Below are 17956 nucleotides of genomic sequence, written 5' to 3'. Positions count from 1 at the left end.
TGTTTGTTTTTTTCTCGTATATTTGTTTGAGTTCTTTGTAGATTCTGGATATTAGCCCTTTGTCAGATGAGTAGGTTGCAAAAATTTTCTCCCATTCTGTAGGTTGCCTGTTCACTCTGATGGTAGTTTCTTTTGCTGTGCAAAAGCTCTTTAGTTTAATGAGATCCCATTTGTCAATTTTGGCTTTTGCTGCCGTTGCTTTTGGTGTTTTAGACATGAAGTCCTTGCCCATGCCTATGTCCTGAATGGTACTACCTAGATTTTCTTCTAGAGTTTTTATGGTATTAGGTCTAACATTTAAGTCTCTAATCCATCTTGAATTAATCTTCGTATAAGGGGTAAGGAAAGGATCCAGTTTCAGCTTTCTACTTATGGCTAGCCAATTTTCCCAGCACCATTTATTAAATAGGGAATCCTTTCCCCATTTCTTGTTTCTCTCAGGTTTGTCAAAGATCAGATGGCTGTAGATGTGCGGTATTATTTCTGAGGACTCTGTTCTGTTCCATTGGTCTATATCTCTGTTTTGGTACCAGTACCATGCTGTTTTGGTTACTGTAGCCTTGTAGTATAGTTTGAAGTCAGGTAGCGTGACGCCTCCAGCTTTGTCCTTTTGACTTAGGATTGTCTTGGCAATGCGGGCTCTTTTTTGGTTCCATATGAACTTTAAAGCAGTGTTTTCCAATTCTGTGAAGAAAGTCATTGGTAGCTTGATGGGGATGGCATTGAATCTATAAATAACCTTGGGGAGTATGGCCATTTTCACGATATTGATTCTTCCTATCCATGAGCATGGTATGTTCTTCCATTTGTTTGTGTCCTCTTTGATTTCACTGAGCAGTGGTTTGTAGTTCTCCTTGAAGAGGTCCTTTACATCCCTTGTAAGCTGGATTCCTAGGTATTTTATTCTCTTTGAAGCAATTGTGAATGGAAGTTCATTCCTGATTTGGCTCTCTGCTTGTCTGTTGCTGGTGTATAAGAATGCTTGTGATTTTTGCACATTAATTTTGTATCCTGAGACTTTGCTGAAGTTGCTTATCAGCTTAAGGAGATTTTGGGCTGAGACGATGGGGTTTTCTAAATATACAATCATGTCATCTGCAAACAGGGACAATTTGACTTCTTCTTTTCCTAACTGGATACCCTTGATTTCTTTCTCTTGCCTGATTGCCCTAGCCAGAACTTCCAACACTATGTTGAATAGGAGTGGTGAGAGAGGGCATCCCTGTCTTGTGCCAGTTTTCAAAGGGAATTTTTCCAGTTTTTGCCCATTCAGTATGATATTAGCTGTGGGTTTGTCATAAATAGCTCTTATTATTTTGAGGTACGTTCCATCAATACCGAATTTATTGAGCGTTTTTAGCATGAAGGGCTGTTGAATTTTGTCAAAAGCCTTTTCTGCATCTATTGAGACAATCATGTGGTTCTTGTCTTTGGTTCTGTTTATATGCTGGATTACGTTTATTGATTTGCGAATGTTGAACCAGCCTTGCATCCCAGGGATGAAGCCCACTTGATCATGGTGGATAAGCTTTTTGATGTGCTGCTGAATCCGGTTTGCCAGTATTTTATTGAGGATTTTTGCATCAATGTTCATCAGGGATATTGGTCTAAAATTCTCTTTTTTTGTTGTGTCTCTGCCAGGCTTTGGTATCAGGATGATGTTGGCCTCATAAAATGAGTTAGGGAGGATTCCCTCTTTTTCTATTGATTGGAATAGTTTCAGAAGGAATGGTACCAGCTCCTCCTTGTACCTCTGGTAGAATTCAGCTGTGAATCCATCTGGTCCTGGACTTTTTTTGGTGGGTAGGCTATTAATTGTTGCCTCAATTTCAGAGCCTGCTATTGGTCTATTCAGGGATTCAACTTCTTCCTGGTTTAGCCTTGGGAGAGTGTAAGTGTCCAGGAAATTATCCATTTCTTCTAGATTTTCTAGTTGATTTGCGTAGAGGCGTTTATAGTATTCTCTGATGGTAGTTTGTATTTCTGTGGGGTCAGTGGTGATATCCCCTTTATCATTTTTTATTGCATCTATTTGATTCCTCTCTCTTTTTTTCTTTATTAGCCTTGCTAGCGGTCTGTCAATTTTGTTGATCTTTTCAAAAAACCAACTCCTGGATTCATTGATTTTTTGGAGGGTTTTTTGTGTCTCTATCTCCTTCAGTTCTGCTCTGATCTTAGTTATTTCTTGCCTTCTGCTAGCTTTTGAATGTGATTGCTCTTGCCTCTCTAGTTCTTTTAATTGTGATGTTAGAGTGTCAATTTTAGATCTTTCCTGCTTTCTCTTGTGGGCATTTAGTGCTATAAATTTCCCTCTACACACTGCTTTAAATGTGTCCCAGAGATTCTGGTATGTTGTATCTTTGTTCTCATTGGTTTCAAAGAACATCTTTATTTCCGCTTTCATTTCGTTATGTACCCAGTAGTCATTCAGGAGCAGGTTGTTCAGTTTCCATGTAGTTGAGCGGTTTTGATTGAGTTTCTTAGTCCTGAGTTCTAGTTTGATTGCACTGTGGTCTGAGAGACAGTTTGTTATAATTTCTGTTCTTTTACATTTGCTGAGGAGTACTTTACTTCCAATTATGTGGTCAATTTTGGAATAAGTGCGATGTGGTGCTGAGAAGAATGTATATTCTGTTGATTTGGGGTGGAGAGTTCTATAGATGTCTATTAGGTCCGCTTGGTGCAGAGATGAGTTCAATTCCTGGATATCCTTGTTAACTTTCTGTCTCGTTGATCTGTCTAATGTTGACAGCGGAGTGTTGAAGTCCCCCATTATTATTGTATGGGAGTCTAAGTCTCTTTGTAAGTCTCTAAGGACTTGCTTTATGAATCTGGGTGCTCCTGTATTGGGTGCATATATATTTAGGAGAGTTAGCTCTTCCTGTTGAATTGATCCCTTTACCATTATGTAATGGCCTTCTTTGTCTCTTTTGATCTTTGATGGTTTAAAGTCTGTTTTATCAGAGACTAGGATTGCAACCCCTGCTTTTTTTTGTTCTCCATTTGCTTGGTAGATCTTCCTCCATCCCTTTATTTTGAGCCTATGTATGTCTCTGCATGTGAGATGGGTCTCCTGAATACAGCAGACTGATGGGTCTTGACTCTTTATCCAGTTTGCCAGTCTGTGTCTTTTAATTGGAGCATTTAGTCCATTAACATTTAAGGTTAATATTGTTATGTGTGAACTTGATCTTGCCATTATGATATTAACTGGTTATTTTGCTCGTTAGTTGATGCAGTTTCTTCCTAGCCTCGATGGTCTTTACATTTTGCCAAGTTTTTGCGATGGCTGGTACCGGTTGTTCCTTTCCATGTTTAGGGCTTCCTTCAGGGTCTCTTGTAAGGCAGGCCTGGTGGTGACAAAATCTCTAAGCATTTGCTTATCTGTAAAGGATTTTATTTCTCCTTCACTTATGAAACTTAGTTTGGCTGGATATGAAATTCTGGGTTTAAAATTCTTTTCTTTAAGAACGTTGAATATTGGCCCCCACTCTCTTCTGGCTTGTAGAGTTTCTGCCGAGAGATCTGCTGTTAGTCTGATGGGCTTCCCTTTGTGGGTGACCCGACCTTTCTCTCTGGCTGCCCTTAAGATTTTTTCCTTCATTTCAACTTTGGTGAATCTGGCAATTATGTGTCTTGGAGTTGCTCTTCTGGAGGAGTATCTTTGTGGCGTTCTCTGTATTTCCTGAATTTGAATGTTGGCCTGCCCTACTAGGTTGGGGAAGTTCTCCTGGATGATATCCTGAAGAGTGTTTTCCAACTTGGTTCCATTTTCCCCCTCACTTTCAGGCACCCCAATCAGACGTAGATTTGGTCTTTTTACGTAATCCCATACTTCTTGCAGGCTTTGCTCATTTCTTTTTCTTCTTTTTTCTTTTGGTTTCTCTTCTCGCTTCATTTCATTCATTTGATCTTCAATCGCTGATACTCTTTCTTCCAGTTGATCGAGTCGGTTACTGAAGCTTGTGCATTTGTCACGTATTTCTCGTGTCATGGTTTTCATCTCTGTCATTTCGTTTATGATCTTCTCTGCATTAATGAGTCTAGCTGTCAATTCTTCCACTCTTTTTTCAAGATTTTTAGTTTCTTTGCGCTGGGTACGTAATTCCTCCTTTAGCTCTGATAAGTTTGATGGACTGAAGCCTTCTTCTCTCCTCTCGTCCAAGTCATTCTCTGACCAGCTTTGATCCGTTGCTGGTGATGGGCTGCGCTCCTTTGCAGGGGGAGATGCGCTCTTATTTTTTGAATTTCCAGCTTTTCTGCCCTGCTTCTTCCCCATCTTTGTGGTTTTATCTGTCTCTGGTCTTTGATGGTGGTGACGAACTGATGGGGTTTTGGTATAGGTGTCCTTCCTGTTTGATAGTTTTCCTTCTGACAGTCAGAAGGACTCTCTGTTGGTCTGTTGGAGATTGCTTGAGGTCCACTCCAGACCCTGTTTGCCTGGGTATCAGCAGCAGAGGTTGCCGAAGATAGAATATTGCTGAACAGCGAGTGTACCTGTCTGATTCTTCCTTTGGAAGTGTCCTCTCAGGGGTGTACTCCACCCTGTGAGGTGTGGGGTGTCAGACTGCCCCTAGTGGGGGATTTCTCCCAGCTAGGCTACTCAGGGGTCAGAGACACACCTGAGCAGGCAGTCTGTCCGTTCTCAGATCTCAACCTCCGCGTTGGGAGATCCGCGGCTCTCCCCAAAGCTGTCAGACAGAGTCGTTCGCGTCTGCACCGGCTCCCGCTACTTCCCCTGTTGGTCTTCAGCTGTGCGCTGTCCCCAGAGGTGGAGACTACAGAGACAGGCAGGCTTCCTTGAGCTGCTGTGAGCTCCACCCAGTTCGAGCTTCCCAGCGGCTTTGTTTACCTACTTAAGCCTCAGCAATGGCGGGCGCCCCTCCCCCAGCCTCGCTGCTGCCTTGCGGATAGATCGCGGCAGACTGCTGTGTTAGCAGTGACGGAGGCTTCGTGGGCGTGGGACCCTCCCGGCCAGGTGTGGGATATATTCTCCTGGAATGCCTGTATGCTTACAGCGCAGTATTGGGGTGGGAGTTACCCGATTTTCCAGGTGTTGTGTGTCTCAGTTCCCCTGGCTAGGAAAACGGATCCCCTTCCCCCTTGCGCTTCCAGGTGAGGCGATGCCTCGCCCTGCTTCAGCTCTCGCTGGTCAGGCTGCAGCAGCTGACCAGCACCGATTGTCCGGCACTCCCTAGTGAGATGACCCCAGTACCTCAGTTGAAAATGCAGAAATCACCGGTCTTCTGTGTCGCTCGCGCTGGGAGTTGGAGACTGGAGTTGTTCCTATTCGGCCATCTTGCTCCGCCCCCCAGCATGATGTTTTGAAGTATATTAAAATACACATACATTGTGGCATGATTAAATCAAGCTGTTTAACAAACGCATTACCTCACATAGTTATCACTGTTATGATGAAAACACAATGTCTACTTTCTTAGCATTTTCAAGAATACAATATATTGTCAGTAATGGAAATATATTCTTTACTCCAGGTAGTATCTGCTTAGATGAAATTGGAGTACAAAGAAAGTGAGGAATATAAATTATTCTACCATAAAGATACAAGCACGCATATGTTCATTGCAGCACTATTCACAATAGCAAAGACATGGAATCAACCTAAATGCCCATCAACAGTAGACTGAACAAAATACGATACACCATGGAATACTATGCAGCCATGAAAAAGAATAAGATCATATCCTTTGCAGCAACATGGATGGAGCTGGAGGCCGTTATCCTAAGCAAACTAACACAGGAGCAGAAAACTAAATACTCCATGTTCTCACTCATAAGTGGAAGCTAACCTTTGAGTACATATGGATGCAAAGAAGGGAACACGAGTGTGGTGGCTGGGAGGAGCAAGCAGCATCTCAACTAGCAAAGTAGCTCCAGAATGGGAAGCAGGAAGGTTCAGGAGTAGAGTATTAAGGAGGAGAGTGAAATGAGGCCAAGAATGTTGGACTTTGCAGGACTTTGTAGGCAATGAAAAGGTTTGTTTTATCCAAAGAACATTCATGTAGTTATTCAATATTTAATAAATGTCTACTATGTGCCAAGTGCAAGGACAAAAACACCTGCCCTCATGGAGCTTAATTTGTGGTAGGAGAAGACACATAGTAAGCAATGTAAGTTATTAAAATATATCACATGTTAGGTGGCAATATGTGTTAACAGCAATTAATATGTGTAATGAGAACTGCTAAGGGGATTCAAGGGGACTTTCGGGAGTGGGGTTGCTATACGTAGTTAGATTTGTGTTTAAAGATCCCTTTGGCTACATCTTGGAAAATAAGTTGTGAATGTATATGTGGGGGTGGGGCAAGAAAGGGGTCAGGGAGGTCTGTTCGAAAATTCCTGCATCGTCCAGGTGAGAATAATTTAGGTATTTCTGGACCACAGTAGTTGTGGCAGTGGTGACCCAGAGGCCATCTTGTGGAGAGGTGAGGACAGGAACTGGTGAGGGACTGGATACGGGTGGTGACAAAGACTCATTGTTCTCATGTGACAACACTCAGTTACCGGCCCTGGAAGAAGCTCAGGCTTGAGGATGAGATTAGGACTTTGTTTCCTGACATGATGAATTTGAGGTGCCTTTGAAACATCCAGTGGGAGTACTGAGGTGGCCTTGGGTATGTGGTAAGGAGCTTGGAAGAGACATCTGTGTGGCCTATAGTTATGTATCTCAGGCTTTGGTGTCAAATGGTAACTGAAGCTGTGAATGGGAGTGACTAGGGAGTGTAGATTGAGAAGAGAAGTATCTAGCCGCACTGGGCTTTGAGGGCTTTCATCACTTAGTGGGGAAAAGTGCACCAGAAGCAGGAGGAAAACAAGGAACATGGTATTATTGCCAAGGGAAGGAAGATTTTCAAGAAGGAGGAACTAGAAAAAGGAACAACACTGTTGTGATTAGACAAGAAAATGTTCTTTGGATTTAATTGTTCATCCAAAAGTTATTTTTTGATTGACTCTATGTGCCAGGAACTCTTCTAGGAGTTGAGAATACATGAAAGAGGAAATTCTGTGCTCTCCTGAGCTACACATTCCAATACACAAACGGGATTAGAGCAAGATGGTGAGGTGGGGTGGGAATGCTATTTTGGAAAGGGTAATCAGTGCAGGTGTCTTTGATATGGTCACATGTGAACAATTTCTAAACGAAGGCAAGGAGAACGCCATGTAAAAATGTGAGGAAAGCCCCCAGGCATTGGGCACTCAGCACTTGAAGGATTCTGAGGTAGGACTGTGCTTGGGAATTTTGAGCAAGGGAGCCAGTGTGGCTGGAGCAGAGTGAAGAAAAAGAAGTATGTCAACACAGAAGATTGGAGAAATAGTCAGGTATGAAGGGCTTGGTGGGACCTTTGGCTTTTACTGGGTAAGAAGGGAAGCCCTAAGACATTCAGTGACACAGACAGTATGGTTTATCACTGCACTGCCCAGGGGATGGCTGAATAAAAAGCCTGACTAGAGTTTGTTGAGATGGATGGGGGAATGATGAGTGGAATCAGATGTTCTGGACACCTCTCTGAAAAAGTAGAAGTGTGGTGGCTTGAGAGGAATCATTTCACTTCCTTGCATGTGGATTTGGGACTCTTCCTCTCATCCCAGAAAGGACTCCTAGAACAGGATCCTGGAGCCATACACACATCCCAGATATGGAAGGTCATATGAAATAGATGTCTGTCTATCTTCAGACCCAATGCCTATGAGTGAACTCAGATCTCATATATGTGTCTCCCAGCCCTCTCTCCTGGGTCTCAAGCATTCCTACGGACACCACACTTTCCTATGACCTTCTTCATTGCCCCAGTCACTTCCTTGTTTCTGAGGCTGTAGATGACAGGGTTGAGCAAGGGTGTGAGAACAGTATAGAAGACAGATACGACATCATCCTGGCCAGGAGAGTGGTAGGATGCAGGTAACATGTAGGTGTAGACAAGGGGCCCATAGAAGAGGTTGACTACTGTCAAGTGGGAGGAACAGGTGGCCAGGGCCTTCTGACGCCCCTCCACAGAGTGCATCTGGAGCACAGCCACCAAAATGAAGGCATAGGAGGTGGTGATGAAGGCAATGGGGACCAAGAGGACCACCACACCTGTCACAAAGAGCACCTGCTCATAGGCCTCTGTGTCTGCACAGGCCAGCATCAGCAGCGAAGGCACTTCGCAGAAGAAGTGGGTAACCTTTCGTGAGCCACAGAAGGGGAACTGCAGGGTTAGCGAGGTCTGGATGGAGGCATTGAGGGACCCTCCCAGCCAGGAGCTCACAACCATGAGCAGGCAGACGCGACGGCTCATAAGCACTGGGTAACGCAGAGGGTTGCAGATGGCTACATAGCGGTCATAGGCCATGAGGGCCAGCAGGAGACACTCTGCAGCTCCCAGGAACATGAAGAAAAACATTTGTGCCCCACAGCCCCCAAAAGAGATGCTCGTCCAATCAAAGAGGAAGGCCACTATCATCTTGGGGACAGTGACTGAAGAAAAGAAGATGTCCAGGAAGGACAGCTGGCTGAGGAGGAAGTACATGGGCTTGTGGAGCTGGGCATCGGCCCAGATCAGGAGGACCATGGTGGCATTGCCACCCATGGTGAGGATGTAGACCAACACCACCATGCTGAAGAGGAACAGGTGCATCTGGCTCTCATTGAAAAGTCTAGTGAGGACAAAGCCAGTGGTGGAGGAGTGGTTCCAAGGCCTTCTGCCTGCCTCCTGCTGAGCCTCACTGTGGAGAGGAAAGCGAACTGGCTCACCAGGGGCTCAGATACATTCATTCAGAGATGGAGATGGGGAGAAGGTGGCAAAAGGACAACAACTAGGAAAGTCGGTGAAGAGGCAGCTGATGAACTTTGCAATGTCCTTATAAATTTTTTGTAGGGTCAACATTATTTCACAATGAAAAATTATTACAAAAAGCATGGTGTGCGGCCAAAGCAGTACTCAGAGGGAAACTCATAACTCAAAATACATGTGCTAGAAAAGAGAAAAGTGTCAAAACTAGTGATCTAATTTCTGTTTCAAAAAGCTAGGAAAAGAACAACAGCACATTACAACGTCCCATGTTTTTGAAAAATGCATAGTTAACAATATTCTTAACACTTCAACAAACAAATATGTGCACAGGAAAATATTGAAAACAAAACCATTTATTCTTATGCCTAACTTGAGGACTAGATCTACCAATACATGAATTACGTGGTTCAAAGTCCTTACTTGAGCATCCACGTGATATATTTCTTTTAGAAATAGGTTAAAGCCGCTGGGTACAGTGGCTCACGCCTATAATCCCAGCACTTTGGGAGGCTGAGCCGGGTGGATCACCTGAGGTCGGCCGTTTGAGACTAGCCTGACCAACATGGAGAAACCCCGTCTCTACTAAAAACACAAAATTAGCTGGGCATGGTGGTGCATGCCTGTAGTCCCAGCTACTCAGGAGGCTGAGGCAGGAGAATGGCGTGAACCCGGGAGGCGGAGCTTGCAGTGAGCGGAGATCGCCCCACTGCGCTATAGCCTGGGCAGCAGAGTGAGATTCCATCTCAAAAAAAACCGAAAAACAAAAACAAAAAAACCTAAAACAACAACAACAACAAAAGAAATAGGTCAGAGCCCGTGTCTGCTGCTGACGTGTTGCATTTTATTAACTAGTGGAGCTGTGCAGGCGTCGCATTCTTTTGTTACCTTGGCCCTGAGGAATTCCAGACTTGGCACCTTTGCTCTTCTGGAATTCTGACACTATGTTCTCATTCTCAGGCTGTTGTTCTCTTGATTTCAATAGTTTCATGATAGCTGAGTCCTATTATGTTAAATAAGAGGATTTTTAAATAAACTTTTTGATAAAGATTGGGCCTCTTTATAAATATAAATCTATGGAGTACGTGTTAGGAATACGTAAGCCAGGTCAGTAGTTTCCTGTGGGGATCTGCACCCCTAAAGGGCTCCCTTCTGAAATTATGTTTATTCAAGTAAAGTCAAATCTCAAGGAATTATGAGGTAAGCGATGATAGGAAATAAGTCACCCAAAGGCAGCTTTAGGAGCTGAGGATGAGGGACAAATTAGGATTAACGACGCTGCTCCATGGATGAGGTTGTGCTAGACGTGGTAAAGACCCGTCTACCTGGCAAGTTCCCTGAGCTAGGAAGCTCTGCGGAAACCCTGGTCCCAGACTCCTGAATCCTAGGGAATGCCTTCAATTTTAGCTTTTATTTCTGTGTATGTCTGAGGGCAAATGGCTTAAATGGAGGGATTGAAGGGAAATAAAATGAACTTCCCAGTATGGTATTAAGGAGTCAAGAATATGAGAGAATAATGGAGCTGGTGGATACCACAGGGTCACTGGGACAGAGTGCGAGGGGCAGCAAGTGTCACAGAGGGACAGCACATCAGAGAGGTGACAAGATTTTTCCATGGGTGCCTGTGCTTTTCAAAGCTCAAGCTCTCACTGTTCTGAAGTGTGGTACAAGCTGACACTCACTGACTAGTCTACTGCCCGCATCTCACCACTGTATGGTCAAAGGTCAAAGGATCTTAGAAACTGGAACTTGCCGGAGGTCACACAGGGAGCAGAGAGAGCTGTGCCAGGAAGGGGCTCTCTCGGTGCTTGTCCTGGTTCTTCTTGCTATGCCAAGGGGCATCTCTCATCTATGGCCTTAAACTCCACCATTCTGAGGCTGCTCACACCAGACACACAGATCCCTTAGATGTGAGTCAGACGTGTTTGGAGTGCGTAGCAGGGCCCACTCCAAAAGCCTGTCTCTGGAGCTGAGTACAGAAATTAACATGGTTAAACTCAAACTTTTGAGACATGACTTTGAGTGGAGCTAAAATATATACTGCACCTATTTTCGGTATTGTACGATGTGTTGCCATCTTGAGGACTCGTGGACCTGGGGAGGGGCTGCACTTCCCAGGGTTAGCTAATTCCTAGAGATGGTAAACACTTTGCTTGTAAGCATGCCTTTGAGAAGCAAATCAACCAATTCCCCAGTCTACAGCCCTACCCACCTCCTTTTCTGAGGTTCCCACAGTCAGGGACACCTTCCTGTGCTCAGTTATGAATCACCAGGTCCAGCTCCTGGACAGTAGAGACCACCTGTAGAGCCCAGAGCCCCCAAATTATTCACACTTTCCAGTCCTAAGCCTGCTCAGCTGTTTACCCCGACCGTTCCGTTTCTTCCCAGGGAAGACACAGCAAAGGCTTGGTCTCTGTTTTCTGCTCACTCCTTCTGCCTTCCCCGTGTGGCCCTGCGTGGTGTGTGTGCACCTCCCGGGGACGTAACAAGCCACCTTTTCAATGCCAATCACTTCCCGATCCACTGGCCTTGCCATACACGAATTAGAACGAAGACTCGGGTACATTTAGAAGCTTTCCTCTAAAGATAGTTTTCTCACATGGCCCCTGTTTCGGTGTCTTGTAAGCACAGCTTGTCTTGTTTGGTGTCTCCAGTGTCTCAGACCACTGTGTTTTACATCTGGAAGGAGCTTAGTCCAATATCTATTTTATTGGTGAGAAGTGACAGCCTTGATCAAAAATCTCTTTTCTAAAGTTTACTTAATTATTTTGATACTTATTTTTGGTGAACAAATACTTGATCTTCTAGGCCAGGTCCAAGATAACTCGTAACTGTCTGAAGTGGTTTTTCTCAGCTTCGGCACGGTCGGTACTTTGGGATGGATACTTCCTTACCGTGGGGCACTGTTTCGTGCATTGCAGAACATTTAGCAGCATATTTGTACCTGACCCTGTAGATGCCATAGCAACCCCCTTCAGTTGTAAAAACCAAACATATCTCCAGACATTGCCAGATGCAGGGACACAGTCACCCCCAACTGAGAACCTCTGCAGTAGAAGCTTACCATCAGTTACCTTTTTTCCCCTTCCTTCGCTCTCCACCAAAGCAAATGAAAAAGGACAAGAACCCACATGTTTAAAATCTGCAATAGTTTGACTCTGACTTGGCTGAATGTTCTTATCTGGTTTTATCCAGTATAAGGCATGTGGTTGAGTACCTGGTCTCCGGAGCCAGGCTGCTTGGGTTCAAGCCCCAGCTCCACCCTTTCCCAGCTATGTAACTTGGACAGGCTACTCAGCCTCAGGTTCCTCATTTCAAAAATTATTGGGACTGTTTGGAGCATTAAGTGGTTTTAAATGTAGAGTGCTTAGAACAGAGTTTGGCCCAAGGAATGTGACATTTTGAGTTCAGCTGCTACTAACATCAGCACTGTTACTGCTTTTATAACCTCAGACCTCTGCTCCCCCTCTGTAACTTAGGATTATCATGCCCACTTCCCAGGGTTATTGAGAGTGTGGAGTAAGGAAAATGGTGAGATCATGCCTTTTCCAGAGGAGGTATTCAGCGAATGTTAGCTCTCTTCTTTCTTCACTTAAGCAAATCAGTTTTGCAAAATCATCAGAGTTAACTCTGGTACTCACCAGCAGGAGCTCCTAGTCCCTCCCACTTGGAGGTTCCCCTTACATGCGCTTCATATTGTGAAACCTTGCAGAGGGATGCATTTGTTGTAGTTAAGTGAACTCCTCTGTCGCACTCCAGATCTCTCCACCTAGACTGAAAATTACCTGTGACCAGGGATTGCGCCCTTTCTGTTCTATTTCATGACAGATTGTGGTTCATGGTGGCCCTTGGTCAATGCTGGTGGGCCAAAGGAATGTGTATAGTGGATAGATGAAAGAAGCATACACTTGCTCAAGAAAACACTGCTACCCCTCACACCACCTTCCATCACGGCCATCTGGAGTCGACATCCCTCCCGGTGGTGGGGCTGTGCATGAGTGCCTGCTCCCAGGAATGTGCCCTCAATTGCCTCGGCACTGCTGATTTATCTTCTCAGGCAGTTTCTCAACATGGCAATGAATGCAGCATGTGCATGTATGTATGTCTGTCTCAGAATAATATTCAGGGAGATTTATTTCCTTTCACCCTGTTTCCCAGGAGAAACAGATCTATTTTTCTATTCCGTCCACCATACCTAGATCATAAGTGGTACACAACAGGTCTTAAAGAACTACTAGAATGAATGAAAAATGAAATCCTGGTTGCAACTGACACATTTTGTGTTGTGGGCTATATCTAGCCCAAGTTTTTGTTTTGTTGTGTTTTTATTCTCATTGGTTTTTTGGTACTGATGTGACTTTTTAAATTTCCCTACAGTTTTACAGATTTTTTTTGTTTTTACACAGCCTTGGTTTTTGCCGTCTAAGATAGGCAACTTACGGAGAAGGCCAGTGTTAATTCCAAAAGTATGAATGCTTATGTGCTTTACTGGGGACTGTGTGTATGATAGTAAAACAATAAATTATATTATCTCATTTAAAATGACAGTAAAAATAATAAATTATATTTTCTCATTTTGTTTTAAAAAAGCAAAATTCCAGATCATTGAAAATTTTAAATACGGGAAAGTTTGACAGAGGAGAAGTTACGGAATTGTCTTTTTGTGACTTTTCATAATAAGCTTATTGTAATAAGCTAGCTGGGGCTGCATGGATGGGGTGGAGGGTTTAAATTATTTCCTCTCTTACACTTTCCATTGCATACTCACCTCAAATTGCCCTGATCCACAGTCTCCATGGGCGTCTTGGTCTCTTGTTGACTTTTTTTCTTCTTCCTTGTCCTTCCTGGGCTCCAGGCTGTGGCTCAGAGCCTGAAGCAGGTCCCTGTGGGAGTCTACATGAGGGGTCATGAAAGCTGAGGTGTAAAATTTGTCTCTTTTCACACAGAGCACTCCTAAAGGCTCCCCATTTTCCCATAGGGCCCCTTTTTCTAAGGTATACTTTATCCACCTTTACTGCAATGAGGGTGAATTGCTGCCTATTCTTGGTGCTCTTCCAACTTCAGAATGCTGTGATTGCAAAGCTTCTGTCATTGAATTCTGCCCCATATTCCTACCCGCAGAGACTCAGATTGCACAGTCCTGTGTAGCGCTTAGGAACTGGCTGTGCTGTTGAGACTTATAGGACACATGTGCTGGAAGGACGTAAATTGCTCAGCCCCAAGCCTTCAAATTACAGATGAGATAATGACATTTAGAGCAAGGTCTCCAGATTTGCCTGCATATTGGAATGATCTGAGGAGTTTCAAAAAATCCTAATGCCCGTGCCTCACCCCGAAGTAGTGATTGAATTGATCTGGGATATAGCCTGGTCTTTGGAAGGTTTAAAAGATTTTGAAGTGATTCTACTCTGCAGAAAAATCTGGGAACCGACGACTTAGGGATTTCCCAGACAGAGGAAAGACAGATATGCCAACTGCTCACACCCCCAGGGCTCCTTAGGCCAAAGGGTTGTCTCTGGATCGGCAACGCCAGCTACTTGTTCAGTGTGCAAATTCTCAGGTTCCACTTTGGACCCATCAAATCAGAAACTCTTTGGAGGGCTCAGAAGTCTATTTTGACAAACCCTCTGGGTGATCCGATATTCTCAACCAGCAGTGATTTTGCTTCCAAGGGGACATTTGTCAATGTCTGAAGATATTTTTGGTTGTCACAATGAGGAGGTGAAGGTAATAGTGGTACCAAGTGGGAAGAGGCCAGGGATGCTGTTTAACATCCTACAATGCACAGAACAGGCCCCCACAAAAAAATTAACCAGAACAAAATATCCATAGTGCCAAGATCAGTAAAGCCTCCTCTCGACATGCTTGTTTCCTGTGGTAAATCCGATTCTCCTAGTCATGGCAGAGTGGTGGGTTCAAACTCATTCTGAGGCAAAGGTCATGCTTATTTTGACAACATTTCAACTGTTCTCCAAAATCTCACATCTCCAAAATTAATGAATAACTAGTCACTAAGTCTAGTTAAAATAATTAAACACATTACAGTTAGTATACCTACTTCCATGCCACATAATTTATATATGCTGCTCAAATAAAACCCACATAGAAACCTCTAAAGAAACAGCATACATACCAACAAGGAAAAACAGGTGTCTGTCTAGCCCCGCAGACTAAGCCCTTGGACAAAGGTCCCATGGTTAACGAATGTAAAGTGAGATGGGTTTACTGGGATGAGAACATCCGGCAGAGGCAGAGGGTGTTGTCTGTCTCTAAAAAACTGATTGAGGAAGAGCGTGGCTCTTTAGGATTCTTTACAGCTGGGAGTGGGGTGGTCTATACTTGTGCAGACACCTGAGGCTCTGTACTTGTACACGATACATTTTCCAAAACCAAAAGTCAGCAATTCTCTACCTGCCAGCTCCTAAGTATTTTCCAGGTTTTCTGTGCAGGCAGTCAAGTGACTTTAGAAAGAAGACACAATCTAGATTTTAATGAATTCTATATAAGAGCAAGTGTCAAGGTCTGCGATAAAGCTTCTTGTTTCTGGAAGGCGGGGACTGCTCCAAAAATCACCTACATACTTCCTCAGCTGTAATGCAGTGTATTCAGGGGCTCCAGGGCCCCCGGACTATTGTTCCAAACCATTATATACACAAGGTACTTAATTGTGGGGCAGGCTTGGGCATAGACAAATCAACACAGCATCATCTTGGTGTCTGGGGAAACTTGGCAATTAGAGACGTGGAGGTCCTTTCTTTCCTCCCTCCCTCCCTTCTTTTGTAACATCTATTAAAGTTGGTTTCACTTCTAGCTTTTTATTTTGGTCCTATTGTTCTAACGAGCTTTTATTTCTTAATTTGAATGGAACCAGAATGAGAAGCAAACCAATATTTCTTATCTCCCATTTTATGTTAGACATGTATGATATTATCTCATCTTATCATGATAATATATAATTGATTATTATTTTATACATGAAGAAACAGAAGTTCAGAAGGTTAACCAGCTTAGTGCTCAAGGTCACCTGCCAAGCAGATGGCAGATCTGAGATATGAGCCAGGTCTGGGTCACTACAAAGCCTATTGGCTCCCTGGTCTACCAAGTAGCCAGTGTGTACGACACCAGCCCTAGATTCATGCTTGGGAATTTAGGTCATGCCAACATGCACAGGTGCCCACAATGTGACTACTTGGTGGTTATATATACACAGGCCTAATAAACTGTCATTTTGGATTGAGTCAACCAGTTAATTCAGTGAAAACTATGACCTATTTCTTAACAAGATATGCCTAATTGCTTTATAAATAATAAGTCACATCTTACATTTGAATGGTATAAAAAATTACAAAATGTGGTCTACATCCAATATCTCATTACTTGATCAGTTCACTCATTCTTTAGGCAACTGTACATAAAACAGGCAAATTTTTTTGCTACTGGGTGAATACACCCAGATCACCAGGATAAGACTGTTGTGCTCTCAGAATTTATAATCTCAATTAACACTCACAGCAATGATATGAGGTGAATATTGTTATCTTATTTTGCAGAGGTGGAAATTGAGATTCCAAGAGGAAATGATTTTGTCCAGGAACACTAAATTTGGAACCATTAATGATTCCCACATCAGCCAAGTATATTCATTTTTTGAACAAATTTTAACATGTTTGGTTGCTGCAGAATTTTTATTCATTCATTCGTATTTGTACTCACTCATTTATTTTTGATACGTAATATTTTACATATTTATGGAGCATCTGTGATATTTTGTTGCTTGCATAGGTTTTATAGTGACCAAGTCAGGGTATGTGGGGTATCCATCATCCTGAATACCATTTGTATGTGTTGGGAATATTTCAGATTCTCTTTTCCAGCTACTTTGAAATATATAATACATTGTTGCTGACTATAGTCACCCTACTCTGCTATCAAACATTCAGACTTATATTTAGCTCCCACATATGAGTGAGACATGTGAAATCTGTTTCTGTGTCTGGCTTATTTCCTTTAACATAATGACCTTCAGTTTCATTCGTGTTGTGGCAAATGACATTATTTCATTCTTTTTTAGGGCTGAATAGTCTTTCAATGTCAATACACATTTATTGACCACTGTCCTTGTGCTGTGTGATGTTGAACTTCTGGCTCTTAGAGCAGGAAGCTGCTTATGGAGCACTCTCCTTTTGATTCTATGCAATCTGTTAGTAACCATCTTGTTTTCTCTTCTCACACTCATTTACAGAGATCCCTGTCTTCTCCAAGGCTCCAGGTGCCCAAATGATCCTGGAAAATGTGTAAGCCGAAGGCCAGGGAGAAAGAACCTCTCTTCCTCACGGAGCACGGACTTGACCAGGGCTGCCTTCTGTAGTTCACTGACCACCATGGTACTGTTCTGTCGGAAAGAGTAAAACTAACATGTGTTGCATCTGTGCACACTGATGTCATGAATTTAGCGTGATAAATGAGTTTCTTTTTAAAATGTGTATTATGGCCTTCTGTTCAATCTATTTGTCAAAATTTCCTTTATATTTAAAATGTTATATATTTAAAGGCAAGACCATTAAGTCTGATTTTTTGATTTCTTTTTTCTTTTCTATTTCCTCAATTTTCTTCTGATCCTCACTAGTTCTATATTCAGCTCTCAGCTACCTTCAGTCTCTGTCATCATTACCTAGTTTCAGATCCCAGGAACTGAGGTGACCAGCAGGGCTGCACAGATGCCCTGTGCTCAGGAGTGTGGTGTGTGCACCACAGTCAACTCCACTGAGTTGTCCACCTGCACTCGACTTATGTGTAGGGTGGCCTGCCGTGAAAGCAAGGGAGATCCCTAGCTGCTGCTTTGTACTTGATTGTCTGTGTTTCTTTGTTAATTATGTATGATCTCACTCTTTGTCCAGCCAACAATACATGCCATAAATATGAGACTGGGGAATGTCTTAGGGATTTATCAATGGGTTTACATTTACTAAACAAAATAGAAAAACATTCACACACCACCACCACCACCACCACCAGTGAAATAACTTTATTCAAACCACCAGGGAGGAACCTGGAGTTCTCAAGAATGATTCTTGTGTTTTGACTGCAGCTGGCTAGGTTAAGAACTAGCGTGGTCAGATCCAGCAAAGCCACTTGTGCCAGAGAGCTGAATGTGTTGGAAGTCC

The 17956-nt window shown here is 43.3% G+C and overlaps 1 protein-coding gene across 1 annotated transcript; it reads right to left on the bottom strand.

Annotated features, from left to right (window-relative positions):
• Positions 1–7760: 7760 nt before the first annotated feature.
• LOC104663009 (olfactory receptor 2T27) lies at positions 7761–17175 on the bottom strand. The gene is made up of 4 exons (XM_010364124.2): positions 17127–17175; positions 13561–13685; positions 9681–9795; positions 7761–8746 (listed from the first exon to the last, which is right to left on the bottom strand). Exons 1-4 carry the CDS (start codon positions 17173–17175, stop codon positions 7761–7763), a joined length of 1275 nt encoding a protein of 424 aa, XP_010362426.2.
• Positions 17176–17956: the final 781 nt, after the last annotated feature.

The sequence above is a fragment of the Rhinopithecus roxellana genome, chromosome 8, assembly GCF_007565055.1.
Source record: "Rhinopithecus roxellana isolate Shanxi Qingling chromosome 8, ASM756505v1, whole genome shotgun sequence".
Classification (NCBI taxonomy): Eukaryota; Metazoa; Chordata; class Mammalia; order Primates; family Cercopithecidae; genus Rhinopithecus; species Rhinopithecus roxellana.
This window is presented reverse-complemented; position numbering and strand designations above follow the sequence as displayed.

Excerpts from the sequence above, each read along its gene's own strand:
- LOC104663009 (XM_010364124.2), bottom strand. The coding sequence starts at position 17,175 with ATGGTGGTCAGTGAACTACAGAAGGCAGCCCTGGTCAAGTCCGTGCTC. Across the intron at positions 9,796-13,560 it reads GTGGATCAGGGCAATTTGAG|GACTCAGCTATCATGAAACT; the intron begins GTGAGTATGCAA and ends TTAACATAATAG. Across the intron at positions 8,747-9,680 it reads TGGAATTCCTCAGGGCCAAG|TTCGCTTTCCTCTCCACAGT; the intron begins GTAACAAAAGAA and ends CTGGTGAGCCAG.